Here is a 17,406-nt window from a genome sequence, read left to right as displayed (position 1 = left end):
CTTTAGATGAAAGAAAAATCCTAATAAAAAGGGCACCTGTAAATGATTTGCTTTGGCTAATTATAAATACATCAAAATCAGTTTTAGCTGGCTTTGTGTCCTATTGTTGGTGAATTTCAGTGACAATTTATGAATATTGGCTAATTACTGTTTATATTAATTAAAGAGGGAAGATAAAAACCTAAAGTGAGTTCTTAACACACCATAATAACTTATAAAGAGTAAAGTAATCTGATTAAACATTAGATGACCCAACCCTGGTTGCATCCATTATTGGCCTGCTTATATATGAAATTTCCACACAAGATACCTCATCCACACCATCTTCTTTACAACAGTGTACGTGAACCTAAATCTGAATCAGAATGTGAAGGTGATGTGCTGTGCCAGTTTGTTTATTGTAAGTCCTGAACTTTAGGATTTTATAATCAAACTGTAATATCTTATTCTGTTTCTAATCCTCACAAAGTTATCTGTTTACTACGTGTTAAAATTTTACTTTTTTTAAATTAAGTTTGAAAAATAAAATGGTTGGCAATTGTTCATTTTGCAGTGAATGCAAGTTCTGTGCAAATACACAGAGCTGGTACATTAGGTGTAAAGATTTTGTGTCATGAGTCTCTGGACTCAGTTGTCTGCCCTTCTGTTTCCTCTTCTCCCTTCCCCCATGTTGCGTTTCTCTCTGACAGCTTCCTCAGGCACAGCTGCACCTCGTCAGTTTATCATTTCTGCACTCTATCTACCCCAGCTTTTCTTTCATACGGCACCAGATAATTGAGCTTTCATCAGTGGTATATCTGGCCTTGTATTTTCCAGTATCTAGGTGTCTTGCTAAATCTGCCCAACCTAATAGTGTGTTTGTAAAATACTACAGAGAAGTTGTTTTCCATTTAGTTTTGGATCCTGCAGCTGCCAGATTAACACTCCAGATCTCCCTTTAATGAGCCATGCTCGCACCCACAGTCCTACAGAGGTCTTTCCTAGGATCCCTGTCGCTGATCATGAACCTGTAGACCTGAAATCTCTTCCCCTTGAAATGTCTGTCTGCCCCGACAACATTCTATGAGCTCATTCAGTGGAACTTTATTTGATAAACTGATCCTTGCTCTCTTTGGCAATAAACATCATTGCACCTCAAGCATTCTGTCTGCTCTTTGGGACCAGATAATGTTTGTCTTGCAATAAACAGAATCTCCTCCATGTGAACTCACATGGTTTTAAAGAAACTTTGTCCCAGTAGTATTAAAATTAATTTACTGACTGAAACAGATGTTGCATTTACTTGAGCCTCATATTCTTGAACAGCACCCGACTTTGCATTTAGCAGTGCAATGCTATTAGGTTACTCAATTCATGATTCAAGATGAAATGAAATTTTAATGAAATTTTGGAGTCTCTCGGCTTAAGCACACATAAATAAGAAAATAGAAATATAACAAGCACATATAAATAAATACAAAATAAATAAAAATATATAAAAGCTATAAGAACATTTACATTTACAGAAAATGAGAGAGAATTCGCAGCAGACAGTGATATTTACAGGCTGAATAAAGTGCATCACCTAGTGCAGTCTCTCTGTCTCTCTCTCTCTCTCTCTCTCTCTCTTTCTCTGTGTATGTGTGTGTGTGTGTGTGTGTGTCTAAGAAAGTGTAAATCTTGAATGTCTGTGGCTGTGGAGAGATGTATGCATGTGTGCAGGTACTTAGGAAAGGGGAAGGGGTAAAGGTTTACAGTAAATAGTATATGTGCTCAATTGCATTTTCTTTACATTCCTAAATGTTTACTTTTAGTAATTCTAAGTTCATAAAAGTATACTTAAAGTATACTTTAGTAAACTAAAATGTGTAGATATATACTGTAGATGAGTGTACTTTTATACTTGGAAGTGTACTTTTGTAAACTTAAAAATAACCTTATAAGTATAAAGACTTATACTTTTAACAACTTAAAATGTTCCAGTTCAGCCAGAAGATATATTAAGTTAGTATACTTTCTAGTACAACTACAAGTACATAGTCCGTAGTATACTTGCTGTACTTATATTCAAGTATACTTATTGAAGTAAACTTCAAGTAGCTATTCTACTTTTTGGAAAGGGATACTGGCCTCAGTAGTTGGCTGCTGGGCAATCTGACTGGACAAGATTTATTCATGTTTTTTCTTTTTTTTTTGGCACATTTATTTATTTTACAAAGTTAACTTCTTTTTAAAGCATTTTGCAGCATGTGCCCTTGTGTCTGGGATCTTACCTAGCTGGGGACTGACTAGGCTCCTGCCCAATCAAAGATGACCTGACAGAGCCAGCATATTAGTTCGTATAGTTGACTGTCACGGTAGCAATAGGGGTGGTTCCTCTTTTTTGTTTGCAGGAGACTTGAAAAGACAAGTCTACGTTATCTGTGTGCTGTGAGTGATGTGGCCCCAGCTTAGGGGAACTCCTGTGTGTCTCTGAATGTGTGCATTTATGACAGAATGTAATGCTTAAACCAAATTATAGTGTTTTCATGTTAGTGTATTTAAATTCATGGGGAAAAAAAATACAGAATATATATATTTTTTTAATTATCCAACTGAATAAGAAATGTAATCTGGACTCAACATTCAGGGTGAATATGGAGATGTGGGCCAGAGTCCCTGTTTATAATTCTAGGGGATTTTAAGAAAGCAAACCTCACTCAGAAGCTCCCAAACTGCAGACAGCATATAAAGTGTCCCACCAGGGACAAACACACTAGACCACTGCTACAATGTTTTAAAAGACACCTATCGCTCTGTCACTTGCGCTGCTTTAGAACTTTCTGACCACTGTCTGCTTCATCTCATACCGACCTACAGGCAGAAATGAAAAACTTTTAAAGTCACATTTATGCTCAATGCAGAAGACAGATATGTAGACATACAGACAGTTTAGTCTCGTCTGTTACATGCAGTTTGGTCTGTTTTAGGGTGCTTAGCTTTCTGTCCCTTGATGCAAAAGATAGAGCAATACCACGAGAAATCGTGGGGACAGTGCTGAGCAGAATGGCTGATATGTGACCAGCAAAATAAACAAACCAGAAAAAAAGAAGAGGATCAGAAAGGAGGAGGAGGGGGGGGGGGGGGGGGGGGGGGGGGGGGGGCAGAAGAAGAATGAAGATGAGCACAACAAGTGTAGAAATTGAGCAAGCTTTTGAAAAAACACTGTATGCAAATGTTCAGGATGTGTTGGGTGGTTGGACACAACTTTGTAGCGGTACAATAAAGCTGCCAAACGGGATCTGAAACTGATGTTGGCTTGCGGGAGTGAACTCTGAACTTAGCACTGCCCATTAGTGAAAGAATTGACTTAACCATGGAAACGCAAAAGATGCATGGAAGTATGCGGATGACAATGTTTGATGTTTGAAACAGACTTCGCTATTTACACACGTAAGGGAGCATCACATCACTGGTCCTTCAGAATGTCCTCCCACATCTACACCAGCACGTTGATTTCCCAACCAGAGGAAACAACATCTCGGACCTACACAACTCAAAAAGCAAGCTGCTAAAGGCCAGGAATGCTGTCTTTAGAGCTGGGGATGCAGAAGGCCTGAGAACAGCGAGAGCCAACCTGTCCTGAGGTATCCGGACAGCTAAACAGGACTACACAAAGAGGATCGCTGGACACTTTAAAGACACCAAAGACACAGAGCCTGTGGTAGGGTATACAGTCAGTCACAGACTACAAAGCCTCACCACAGGTCTGGGACGGTAACAACTCTCTGCTGAACAACCTCAATGGCTTCTTTGCCTGGTTTAAAGCACACACTCAATGAAGACCCCACCCCCACCTCACGACCAAGTTCTGTCTGTCTGCAGGTCCAGGTCCAGACAACATTCCTGGACGTGTGCTGAAGGATTGCACAAAAGAGCTCAAAGACACCTTTACGGACATCTTTAACACTTCTGAGCCAGGCTGTTGTTCCGGCATGCTTCAAAATCACCACCATTATACTTGTTCCAAAGAAGCCTACTCCCACCTCTTTTAATGACTATTGCCCTGTCACACTCACCTGCCACCATCACGAAATGTTTTGAATGTCTCACATCACATCCAGCCTCCCCTGCACCCTGAACGCATTCCAGTTTGCATACTGATCTAACCGGTCAACCGAGGATGCAATCTATGCTGCTCTCCACCCTGCTCTTACCCACCTGGACACTAAGGGCTCATATGTATGAATGCTATTCATAAACTTCAGTTCGGAATTCAACACTATCATCCCAGCTAGGACTCAACACCTCACTGTGCAACTGGTTTCTCAGTGAGAGGCCACAATCAGTATGGGTCAGCAATAACACCTCAAGTACCATCACACTGAGCACAGGAGCCCTGCAGGATGTGTGTTCAGTCCCCTGCTCTTCACTCTACTGACCCATAGCTACACACCTACATTCAGCACCAACCACATAGAAAAGCTTGCAGATGATACGACTGTGGTGTGTCTCATCTCAAATAATGCTGAGACAAACTACAGGAAGGAGGTCAGCCACCTGTCCACGTGGTGCAGCAATAACAATCTCCTAATAAAATACCAAAAACTAGAACAAGACAAAGGAGATTGTTCAGGACTTCAGAAGAGGCCACACGAAACATCCCCCACTGACCATCAATGGTGCTGCTGTGGAGTGAGGGTGCAGCACCAAGTTCCTGGACAGCCAACTGCACATCACTGGTGAAGAAAGCTGAGCGGCGTCTCGAGATTCCTCTGCAGACTGAAGAGAGTAAGAGCCATGAGTATTTTATTGTATGTAGATTTATTCCCAAATATTTTATACTTTATTTAATTTAAACGTTAATGTTAACTTATTAAGAACAAGCCAACACTTCAGTTTATTAAGTTCTATTCTTACTATATCTAAAAGCTTCTCCGAGTACTCCTCACAATAAAATAAATTTGTGTCATCAGCAAACAGAATTGTTTTTAACACACTGGACACTAACAATGGTCCCAACACTGAACCTTGTGGAACTCCAAACTTTAATCTCATTGATTTAATTTCACTTGATTTATTTCAACATATCTGTTACGAACCAGGATGGGGGTATGAAAGGGTGTAACAAAATAAATGGTGGACAGATGGTAAAATAAGTAAATGGATGTTTATTATACTGAACAAAAACAAAGACTGGCTCAAGTGGCAACACAACGAGTGTTGGGGTTTGCGAAACTGCTCAAAGAAAATGCAAAAGGGTTAGTTCTAACCTAATACTGCCAGATAAACACAAAAACACTAGGAAAGGGTGAACTTAAACTGGGGTATTACACTTAGCTAACAAATGGGCAGCAGTTCCAACTACAAAAAGTGGTATTCTTAGACCCAGAACAAATGTCTACTCTAGCCCAAGATGTTCTAACTTTTACTCTATTTTTACACAAAAAGCTCAGTCAAAACCGGAAAACAAAAATAACTTAAAGAGCAGCCAAACGAGCTGAGACCAACCAAAACCGAGATTACTCCTTATTCTAGAACAAAGAGAACACAGACAGGTTTAATCCTGCTGAAATCACTAATTCAAAGTCTACAGACTACTCAAGTTGCCACAACTAGACACAGAAAACACACAATCGCTAGACACCACAAGTCTGCCAAGCTGAGGGAGAAACCGTGAGAGCTTCATCCTCCTGAATGATCACAGCAGCAGTATTTCCTGGTGGACGGTGGCTGGAGTTGTGAATGGTCGAGTGATGAGCCAACCAGAGGGGAGGAGACGAAGGTGTGACTGCTCTAGCCACTCCAAACAGGTAATCAGGGGCGGACATTTGCATGAGTGACGAGCCTCAGGTGTCAGCAATGATCAGCGTCCATAACACTCTCCCCCTAACACTCTCTTGTCTCTTGAAAGACTCACCACTCATTCATCACCTGCTAAAATGACTCTAAGTTTTTATTTCTACCTGCCAAATAGATTTTTAACCCGCATTTTGCGGGTTCACAGGTGTTAAATAAAATCCCAAAACTTCATTGAAATACAATTTATTTGGCAGCAGTTTGTAAATAGACCTTAACTGCAATGTGGCTTGTCACCTGAGATCCCCCCTTCCCCTTGAATTTCTTCCAACAAACACAGACTGCAGCAACAGCACCAAGGTGCCTCCACAGAAAAGGGAGCGCCCAAACCTTTTGTTCTGGTCTCATGCACTATTTTACAGATATAAAAACAAATTCCTCTCGTGCAGGGTACGCCCCTTCATAGATTACCTACGCCCTGGGTGCTTACCCACATCGCCCAGAGAAAAACTCACCACTGGTTCAATGATGTTAACAGTCCTCTTCATCATCCTGTTCACATTTTGATATCAGACCAAAATAAAACATTTTATATTGTGGTATGCCCACCACTGCTGTTTGTAAGTGTATTTATTAAGTGGTAACTAACAAATGTTCTCGGTGTCCATACATGTTTTATTTATTTATTTATTTATTTATTTATTTTACATCTCTGTGTATTAGATCACTGGTACAGCTAATGTCAAATTTCTTCTGACATTAGCTGGAGATTAAATGAAATTTACTATCAAACAAAATTTGTACACATTCTTTCTCTTTTCTTTTTTCAACATACTTTTAGTGCATACTTTTTCTGTATAGGAAGAATTGGATGGATTTCAATCAATTTCAGATGATCTTTCCTGGAAGGTGCAGATGTTACTTTAGTAGCCGGTTAACATCCATTTTTGTTATTGGACATGTCAGAACACAGTTTTCTGGGAATAATTTTCCAGGCATACTTCTCCCGCTGATGAATATTATTGGGAATATGGAGTGGAACTTGACGATGTCTGCCACAGAGTCAAACATCTGAGGAGAAACAAGATGCAAGTTAAAGAAAATGTAAGAGGTTGTTTGTCATACTTGTCTTTATGGTAACAGGTTGCTTACATCATTTGATCGTTGTCCTGTTCCCAGTGCATACTTGCTGGTGCTCTCAATGAACCGAATTTTTACATTATAAACTTTCTTTTCATGATAAACAACCAGCACCAAGGGTTCACTGTCAGTGCAGGAAGAGCAGTCTCGAACCAAAAAGGCCCCGTCCTAATATTAGGAGTAAGAAATAGAAATGGTAAAAAGTACAGTTTAGTTGAACTCTTCCTGACACAATCATAACACAAGTGAAATATAATGTGCTTAATGGTATGCCTTTGAGGCAATATTGGGGGGGATTTTTTATTTATTTTTATTTTTTGTCTTTTGAGCCTTTTTCAAGTGTTTTTAGTTTTCAAACTGAGCTAAGCTGTTTTTTTTTTTATATATATGAAGATAGTAGTGATGCTCTCATTTAGCTAGAAAATTAATGTATGTTTTCCAAAATGCCTACCCAAAGCGTTAGACATGGTGAGGTCAATTTTAAACTCATTTCCTGATGAAATACCTTGTTTACCAGATGTAAGGCATGCTCAGCATCTGTACGTTTACAAGCGCCAACATACCAGTCTTCCTCACAGTAGGTCTACAAAAAAGAATTTAGTAAGCAATAATCAATTCAACAATTAGGTATCATTTATGATTTTAGTGGTAATTGTTTTAATAAGCAGCAGTTGTTTTACCTGAGGCTTTTCCATTGGAACAAAGTCATGCTGGTCTATGTCTTCTCTAGTTTGAGGCCACTCATGGTGATGGCGTCTCGACGGCACTCTCTCTTAAGATACATGTATTGTTGTAGTATTTGATGATTTAGTAATTTGATAATGATGATTACTGACATGCTTACCTAGACTTTGATGTGACCTAAATAAAGAGAGAAAAGCACATGTAACATGCTTTATGACATAACTGTCCAGATGACCCTGGGGACTGCATACCACACCTTTTGTCTAAGTCATGAGTCTCCAAATCCAAAGAATGCCTTTGATTGGTTAGATGAGCTGAAGCATTTTGAGTGTTGTGTGGACCTTAAAACACATTCAACATTATTAAAGTAGTGGCATTTCCCTCAGATGTTGCATTCATTATTTATCAAATTCATTTTTCAACCTATACCTTTGATATGTGAATCGAAGTTTCCCTGACAAGACAAAACAATAGTTGTGAAAGTTATTTTTAGTCAAACAGTTAACAGTTAACAATGCATGTTTGACTACTTACTTTTTCAGTTTTCCTCAGCTGTCTGCAGAAACAAAAAAATAGAAAAAAAAAGAAAGGAAAAATCTTCAAGTTACTTGACTTTGTGCACTATTAGTAAGGAAACAGCGCTCTCTGTGATGTTTCTCTCAACCAGCAGATGGCGATATTGCTATATAGTATAAACTGTTCTATACAGTTATCAGTCAATGGAGGAAAGAGTCACTCAGGGTCATGGTCGACTCCCATAAAATAAAACAGCATACACGATTCACTGGGAGTAAACAGTAAAACTGTACTCACTCTTTCTTGTAGGGTTCATGTAGGGCCACTTCAGCAATGTGATTGGTTAACTCCAAGATAAAAGGGGATGTTGAGTGCCTGATCAAGCAGATTTAAGCCATCAGTCCATTCATATTTCATTTAAAGTCAGTGACAAGTTCTATGAACATGAACTAGGATCATTACCTGTGTGAGGGCTGGGATATTAGATATGAAAAAAAGGATCATGTAATTAGTGAGTTGTAATCAACACAATTTGTAGTAATAAAAATAGCATGTGGCACAGGTGTTTACCTGCTCTTCTGGCGGCACAGGTGGGAGCTTTTTACCTGAAAATGCAGCTTGTGAGTATTCGGGCTGTTATTACAATCCTGACTGACAAAATCAGACTTCATCTGTTCAGTTGCATTACTTAATTTAGTCTTCTGCTTGCCTGGCTTCAGGTCTCTGTTTACAGCCGGTCCTGTGTTTAAAAACCAGAAACAAAGGTGGAAAAACATTGTTTAGACACTGAAGCAGCTTTGAGCAATTTGTTTTTTAGGGAGATATTTCCATTGTATCCAGTGTAAAGCTGAAGTTGATTTGGAGTAACTTCAGGCCACCAGATAAATATTAAATATATTATTATCTCATCTCTTAAATCCTCTTAGATGTTGAGCAACAATTGAAATAGATGTAAAAGTTCTGGGCTTCATGTTCAGCACATTTCTGCTTTCTGACTGTACACAATAGAAATTATTAGTTTCTGAAATATTCAGAGCCACTTGATTTAATTAGCAATTTCCCTCTGGGATAAATGACATATTTTTAATTTAATTTAATTTAATTTAATTTAATTTAATTTAATTTAATTTAATTTAATTTAATTTAATTTAATTTAATTATGAATCTTGAATTATTGAAGCTTGTGTTAAAAACCAGACCAGCGGATAGTAAAGCCTCAGATTATGTGCTTAGACAACTATTCTTGTTTAAATAACTATAAATCTTTAGGTTTCTGCTTACTTTAACCTTGTTCAATACAACACTGAGAATTTACATTTACCTGTTGTTTGTGGGATCTCTCTGGGCAGACATGCAGGATGGATGCTGACCTGATTAGTAGGAAAGTGGAGCAAAGCATATCATCAGTAGTACATGCAACCCCAATCCCCCCCTCCCAAAAAAGCTGGTATTCTGTCAAATGTGAATATAAACAGATTGCAATGATTTGTAAATCTTATAATTTTTTTTCTTATTAAATGCTGAAAATGAATGTTTTACAATTCCATGAAAACTATTAGTTCATTTTGATGACAACAACATATCTCAGGAAAGTAGAATGAAACATTGCCTAGATGGGAGCATATGTTGCTTTAATGTCTGTATATACATCTTTTCAACATTGATGGTGCCTTTTCAGATGTGCAGGTTCCCAATTCCACTGCAACTATATAAGCTGCACGGTCCCTCTTTCTATAGTTTGGAGAATACAATGTCTGTCATTTCCAAAAAGAATTTTGTTTTAGTCCAATTAAAATGATCTTCATCCCGGAAAAGATGGCAGTTTTTGGATCACGTGCTCACATGGCTTATTCTTTGTATGACAGAGCTTTAACTTGCATTTGTTGGTGGCACGGTAAGCGGTGCTCACAAGCACTGATTTCTGACAGAGGTATCGGTCCATGTTGTGCATCATGCCTGTTTTCAATGCTGTTCTGCATGAAGTTATTAGCATAAAATATTAATTTTAGCCTATATTCCTTACGTAGAGAAATGTTTTTAGATTACCTGAATATTCTGATACTGTCTTTTACTTTAGGAATATTCACATTTCATGATTTTATATCATCCTGAAATTGTTCCACAGTTGATGTTTTTTTTGGATTGCTGAACCTCTACCCAGATTTATAGCCGAGAGGCTCTGTATCGCTAAGCTTTTTTTTAATTATATTTATTTTTTGTGGCCAATCACATCATTGGTCTGTTGCCAATTAACACTAATAATTTTAAACATTTTCATCCAGCTGTTTCTTTTTGGTGCACTTACTTTTTTCACCCTTTGTTGTCCCCATCTGAACTTTGTAAAACATGCCACTACCATCAGACTTATGAGCTAATATTTTTCATGTAATAATAAAATGTCTCACTTTCCACATTTGATGTTATTTTGTGTTCTATTGTGAATGTAACATGTTTTTATGAGATTTTGCATTGTTTTATTGACATTTTACAGATTGTACCAACTTTTTTTTTATATGGAGATTGTATTTCAGTGGCAATTCACCTAATTTAATAAAAAAGAATAACAAAATAAAACTGGAAAGCTTACAGTTGAAACCAGTGAAAGGCGCTGTCCAGACAATGATCTTGGAAGATCCCTGTCTTAAAAATAAATGACACAATGATCACAATTCTTTTATCAATGGCGGTCGTTGTATTAGTTTCAGTAGAATTAAATTTTAAGCACTCTGAGTTTGCATCATTTTTGTAACTTGGTTGATGCCAATCCCAGTAGCACGCTGCTGTAACAGACTGTATTGATTACAGAGTGAAAATACTCCAAGTGTGAACATTTAAAAGCCACATTCAGTATGTAGTAGGAGACATGCAGCTGTGAGGCCCCTGGCTGTGGGCTACATCCCTGCAGAAGAGTAAAAGGACTCTGTTCTTGCTACCCCTCTTCCTTCTTTGCTCCTGGATAATTGTAATCTCCCACAATGTGACGCAGCCAACAGATGGCCCTGGAGACCCACTAGCAGATCTTGCTCACTCAGCATGAGCTCTGACTCACATCCATGCTGCTTTCATTCTACTTTTCTATTCTTTGGCCTACACTTTATTCAGTTTCGCTGCAGTTATACTCACTGGAGCTTTTGAAACTTTGCCCTGTAAGAATGTGAAGCACAGTCTCAATGAGCTGAAGTAAAATAAGTGAAAGTAAGAACAAATTTGGAACTTAGAATTTTGTTCTTATGGTTTTGGATGTTAGAAATTACATTTGATTTAGAAAACAATTAAATGTATATGTTCTATTTTTTTTTTTGCTTTAAAGGAGTATTGATTGGTTATCAGGTTCACTGATATGCAACAAAGTTGTAACTCACTCCTACGATTGATTGAGGTTATTACCTAATCTCATTTGAACCAGGAGAGTAATTTTTGTGTATCATAAACAGTATGTATCTTCAATAAAATGTAATTAAAAAACAAAACAAACAAGGATTAATCATTCACAGAAAGTACACTCTAACAATAAATAGTAAAATATAAATTACCTAAAGAGGAATAACCAAAACAGGAAAGTGTATGTCACTGTTTATACCTGCATACTCTCTTTCATCGTGTATGGGCCTCGCAGGATGTATGTGCACATTGAACACTTCCTCCTGGTCATCCACCACAGCGTACTCAGACTCCTCCACATTGTTATAGCTGCCACATACTTGAGTTCTGTTTCTGTCTACCCTGAAGTCCTGTGAAGAGAAAATTGCACCATCTTCATGCTGCACGTTATACACTTAAAATAAACAGATTTGTTTAGCCTGCAGTCTCCTGATACTCTTGCTTCTTCCTCCTCTTTACATAAGCCAATATACAGAAATATATTCTGAGCAGCCAGCTTGTGTTGGATTCTGAATGAGTGTGCATATACTGATAAGCACAGGAAGTTATTATGAAGCGTTGCAACATAACCACCTGCTCATCCCCCATGGTGTTTCGTTTTTAAAACTTTATTTCTTGCAGTCTTGCTAACAACAAGATCGACACAAGACTGTGACACTATGTTAAATAACCAACACTGTCAAACTCTGTGATAACGGCGTATGGCTCAAACTGTCTGCTAAAGAGCACCTGCGGTGTAGCCGGACAAATGGGTGTGATGATGATGGATTCATAATCAGGTTGCATTCATCATGCACAATCAAACCAGCTTCTCTCATTTAGTTTAAAATTGTTCTGCTTCTCATCAGAACAGGTTTGTTTGTAATAATGAATACAAGCAGACTTTTATCCCCCACGTTTGTATCAAGCAGGTGCAATGTCAGCTTTAGGGAAATGAAATATTCAACCCACCAAATAAACCATTCAAAGATGACCAGCTTTTTTTTTATTTTTATTGTTCGTAATGGTGCAGCCAAATACAGCATTGTCGCCGGGGAAAGACAGTTCACTAAGACTGCATCAAACCCCCTAAAACTGCGAAGATAACACTATCTCATTAAGATTTAAGCACCTTATAGAGTTTTACATGCTATAATGATAAAACAATTGATACTTGATTTTTATTAAATATAGATCATAGACACTGGTAAATTTTACAAGAAGGATGATAGACATTAACTCAGTGAACCATCATTACTTACTTAAAATATAATATCAAATGTAAGTGAAATGTGTAACCAAGTTCAAGAAAAATACCTATAAATGAGTAAATATACATTATATGTGATTTAGAAAAATTAATCTAAGGGCTTATTTATTTCCAAGAAGCAAAAGTTAATGATGTTGCGAAAGTACCTCACAAAAAGTAGCTGAAGGTTTCCCCGAACACAAAGTAAACAGTTTCATTGTCAGCAATGTGTACAGTAAAATGCCAGCTTCATATGCACAATGTGCATTAGCATTTAGAAAAAATAAAACAAACCAAAAAAAAAAAAAACTTAGATATTTTTTTTTTTTTTTTTTGTAAAACCTTTTAAAGCCTTAAAAACTTGCAGTTTCTATAAAGTGACCAAACTGCATATTAATCTAATCTGCTTGTAATTAATATGAGAAGTAATTAATGAGACGGAATAAAATGCCTCACTTCATCCAAAAACAACTGCTCTAAATTACAGAAAAATCACATAGAGAAGAATCCTTGTGATTTCAGAGCCTAAACAAAGACAAAACACAACAGCATCCTTTATCATTGTGCCAAAATGTAATTAAAAGGGGGGTGGGAACACTGTAGACTTCCCCTGGGAACATTCGTGTGGAACCAGTGTGGGAAAACACATATGGAAACAAGCACCATAACTCACCATTATCACAGCGGACTCGTTGCTGTTCTTTCTCTCTGCTGTTAACTAGGGAGTGAAAAAGAAAAGAAAAACATCATCATCTGGGTGGTCTGCTAAAGAATGTGTCCTTCCAACACAGTTTGCCCTTGGATTTTTCTTCCTCCACAGTTTGACATGGGTTGATACCAAACAAGCAACTGTTTATGTCCTTGTACTGATTTAGCTGGTTTTCACTCCTTTACTTTTGAGTCTAAATACATTTGTTTAACATTTTGGATAAATTAATTATATCTGATGTTAATTTTTTATTATTTGTTATTTTCAGCATAAGATGTGTATTATTTCATATCTGATTGAAGCACTTCCTTGTAAAATTGGATTTTGAGGATTTTGTTTTTATTTAAAGTTTGTTTAGTATTCTAATATATAATATAATAATATAGTATCCTAATGGGAATTTGATGTTGAAAGTGATGGAGAACATTACTAGGTGTTAATTATTTTAGTTCCGTTTACATTAACTTGTATTAATTTAATGTTCGACATGAGTTTTTCAACTTTTGAATGAAAAAAAAAGAAAAAAAACAAAACATATAAGTTAAGTTTAGGTTTAGCCATGTTTTACAGTACTATTTTGTCTGGTATAGCCAGTTTCTTATGGTAACTAATGTTCAAAAACTAAAAGATTTTACAGTTTAACTATTTGATTCTTCTCTATTGAACCGTAGCGTTCAATCGTGTCATCTTTATGTCAAAGTTAATCAGAACACATTTAGACGTGTGATGTCTGTAGTGCCATCGTCCAGTCTGCGTCCACCACAAAATTCCTGCTTCAGCTGCTGTTCATCAGGACCATTTAACACCAGTAAAAGAGGATAGTGGTTGTACTTTGATAAATTATATTGGCAATAACAGCAAACAATGTGGAGCTGCCCTCAGCAATCGCTTAATACTTGGAATATATTTATGTCATACATGTGCCTCAGAACACAATCAATAGGATTTGGAAACTTCACTGCGTGAAAATGTGCTCAAACCAGGCCAGATAGTCATAAAAGAAGGTATGATAACAGAATATTCTCTTAAGCCATGAGAGCTCGACGTGACATATTTATCACATACAGATTGAGACATTTTGCTTCAATTTATGGTATAAACGTTGCTTAAAATCCTGTTGAACACAATCTGATACTTGTCTTTTTACCCTAATAGATACCCAGAAGTAGGAAACCACATTATAATATTTTTAAACTATCACATGGTAATAAATGGTATTTTTTTGTTACATTTTGTTAAAGGGCCAAATAAAGACCTGATATTAAAAAAAATGGACTTTTCTTGCCATTTGTTCATGGGTCGGGCCTTTATGGGTTAAATGGTAACTAAGTAGTGAAACAAAGTTGACTAAAATATTTTTAGGAATACAGTCATATATGATAAAGACATCATAGAAAAGTTTTCTGCCAATTATTTGACCTTGAAATACATAATGCATTTTTGTCTTCAGAATTAGTCATGTTTTTATTTGAAAATTTATTTTGAATGTATAGGAAGTGAGCTTAATTCCTTTCTATTTGCAATATTTATCTAAAAATGAGTCAGCTGACAGTTGAATTTATAACTGAAAAGATAAATTATTCATTTTTAAGTTTAAAATATGAACACCTTTAACTAGGGCTCCACCTGATCCTTCAACGGTCATTAGCTCAAGTCCTTGATTAACTCAGAAAAAGGCATTTTATTAAAGACTTCAAATCCAATGAACTAAAATAAAACAACTTGAGCGAAGGAAAATTGTAGCTGCTTTTACAGTCTCTTTAGAGATGCAGGTCTTTGTTGCAAAGAGTCTGTTTTCAATCTGATCTTTGAATCCATTTGGCTGTGATGGAAAACAAAACAGGAAGCAGGAAGAAAAAATGTCCCCAAAATAGAAATTAAGATATTTTAGCAAGGCCCTGTGATTGTGAAATTGCCAGCACACATTACAGGCCACCAACTTACTGTCCCATAAGCCTCAGTCTCAGTATTGGATTTGGCACTGTGGTAACACTCAGTGGAGCTGTCTGGATACTTTACAGAGCTTACTGGGCCATTGCAAAATGGGCTGAAAATGAGTTGTATGAAAAGGAAGGCGATTAGATACTTGAAGTTTGTGTCTGCTCTTGAGGAGTTAAGTCTGGAAAATGAAATCCAGCCAAATGAAATGAGTGCGGAGGATTTGCATCTTCTAAAACCTCCAGACCTCTTAAGGATTTGTGACCTGACTTTGCTAGAAGCATCAAAGAGTCTAAGCTGCAGAAAGCGAGTAAAGACTGAGTCTGAAACAAACACTGTTAGGACTACGTAGGACACACTGTACATAGAATTATTAGCACTGACAGATGTAAAGAGTTAAAGATTTCCAATTTTAACAAGAAATTCAGGTTTTTTACCTCATTTTCAAATCACAAATAACACTCTCTCATCTCTACTTACTGTCTTACTTTAGCTTCTGTTCTCAGAAAAACAAATATGTTGGTTAAGAAAAGATCTAATGATTACCTACTTTTTCTGAAGACTGAAGACAGAAATCACACCTGCGTCAGTGGCTATCCAGCAAACTCTGCCACTCTGGTATGTAAATGGTTGCAGAGAGAAACAGGATGCAGTGTTTCTCTCTCATATACATACAGAAACACTCAAACGTCTTTAGGTATATTGAAGTTGAACAGCCCACTGCAGTAACCCAAAATAACTTCCTGTGTGGTGAATAACTGGCCTATGATTTCAGGTCTTTACCGTTTTACACAGTAAGAGATAGTGTTTGCAGAGCACTTCATCCTCTGCATTCTTTGTTTGATCTTATTGATCTTTATAAAGGAAGTTCAGAGAGTGAACAAAATATTTTTGAAGCATCATTTGAAATATTCGCACTTCTCTCTGACATTTGTGGCAGTATTCTTCTTTATAATAAGTCAAAAATGTCCTGTGCTAAGCTTTTGTCATGCATTATCGTCACCGCTTGTGTGAAAGGATTTCCATCAAACAACTGCGTGGAAAAAAAAGTGCTTCTGCCTCTATGATGGAAATTTCTGTTAGTATGAGCAGGAACATATTGACATTTTAAGGTGCACTGCTAAGTGCAAAAGGAGGCATGGTGACATTTACTCTTTTCATCATCATCTAGCTTCTCTTCTGTATCGAGCAAGAAGCTGAAACCAAATTTAAATTAGGAACAATGTTTGGTTCAACCTTAACCTTTGAAAGTAATGCAGAATGTAATATCTTGATTTTATAGATCAAACACCCAATAATAAAGCATCTTCTGTTGGTTCATTTAAGTGCTAAAATTAACTTTTTAAATGAAACCTTAAGCATCTTTGACGTATCTCCTGTTCTGGTTGACACATAAACCAAAATTCAGACTCTTAGAAACATTTATTAGCAATAATGATAATATTAAGAATGAATTATACTTCAGGGCACCTTTCACAACACTCAAGGACACCTTGCTGTTAAAACAATGATTTAAAATGTGCAAGTGTAACTGTACAAGCATGTACATGTTACACAAAAGCATTGATATTTATTTAATAACCAAAAAAGAGGCAGAAAAATCTAAAGAATTGTGTTGAGGATATTCCAGTGTGAGTTGAGAAGCTGGCTTTCATCTGCCTGCCAGCATGGCATGCTGACAGCAGTTAAAAGGCTGAACATTGCTCATTGTTTCTTAAAACCTTGAGCAAATCTGGGTTTTTCAGAGTGATGTTTTAATTAAAAGCACCATTCTCTTATTCTTCAAAAGATTTGGCCTACTGGGACTTTTTTTTTTAAATTGAGGAAACTTTCTGTACAAATACCACACATTTAAAGAAAATTTCTGGCGTATTTGATGGAAGACTTCATATTTATTACTGCATTGGACCGTTTTATTGGTCACAATAACATACTGACAGTACAAGCTGTTCCTCTTAATTGAGACCTAAAGTGATTATCTCAGGTCTTAATTTGACTCTCGAAGTCAAATTAAATGAGGAAAAGAGGATGATGCGAACTTTTCTGCCTTTTT

General features: G+C 36.8%; 1 protein-coding gene across 4 annotated transcripts; it reads right to left on the bottom strand.

Moving 5' to 3' along the window:
* Positions 1-6,426: 6,426 nt before the first annotated feature.
* LOC121642598 (cytokine-dependent hematopoietic cell linker) lies at positions 6,427-16,034 on the bottom strand. Of its 4 annotated transcripts, none has more exons than XM_041989359.1 (17): positions 15,904-16,033; positions 13,380-13,424; positions 11,678-11,828; positions 10,685-10,737; positions 9,419-9,467; positions 8,807-8,836; positions 8,668-8,702; positions 8,560-8,570; positions 8,395-8,472; positions 8,116-8,137; positions 8,011-8,035; positions 7,838-7,922; positions 7,742-7,758; positions 7,578-7,669; positions 7,403-7,480; positions 6,910-7,065; positions 6,427-6,828 (listed from the first exon to the last, which is right to left on the bottom strand). In XM_041989359.1, exons 2-17 carry the CDS (start codon positions 13,380-13,382, stop codon positions 6,676-6,678), a joined length of 1,038 nt encoding a protein of 345 aa, XP_041845293.1. In that variant the 5' UTR covers positions 13,383-13,424; positions 15,904-16,033; the 3' UTR covers positions 6,427-6,675. The 4 variants fall into 4 exon arrangements, with proteins under 4 accessions (XP_041845293.1, XP_041845292.1, XP_041845290.1 ...); XM_041989358.1 differs by having other exon boundaries at positions 8,786-8,836; positions 15,904-16,032; XM_041989356.1 differs by lacking the exon at positions 8,668-8,702 and having other exon boundaries at positions 8,703-8,836; positions 15,904-16,034.
* Between the last annotated feature and the right edge of the window lie 1,372 nt (positions 16,035-17,406).

This window comes from Melanotaenia boesemani, chromosome 7 (assembly GCF_017639745.1).
Source record: "Melanotaenia boesemani isolate fMelBoe1 chromosome 7, fMelBoe1.pri, whole genome shotgun sequence".
In the NCBI taxonomy this organism is placed as follows: domain Eukaryota; kingdom Metazoa; phylum Chordata; class Actinopteri; order Atheriniformes; family Melanotaeniidae; genus Melanotaenia; species Melanotaenia boesemani.
Note: the sequence above shows the minus strand (reverse complement) of the source record. Positions and strands in the feature narration are given on the sequence as shown.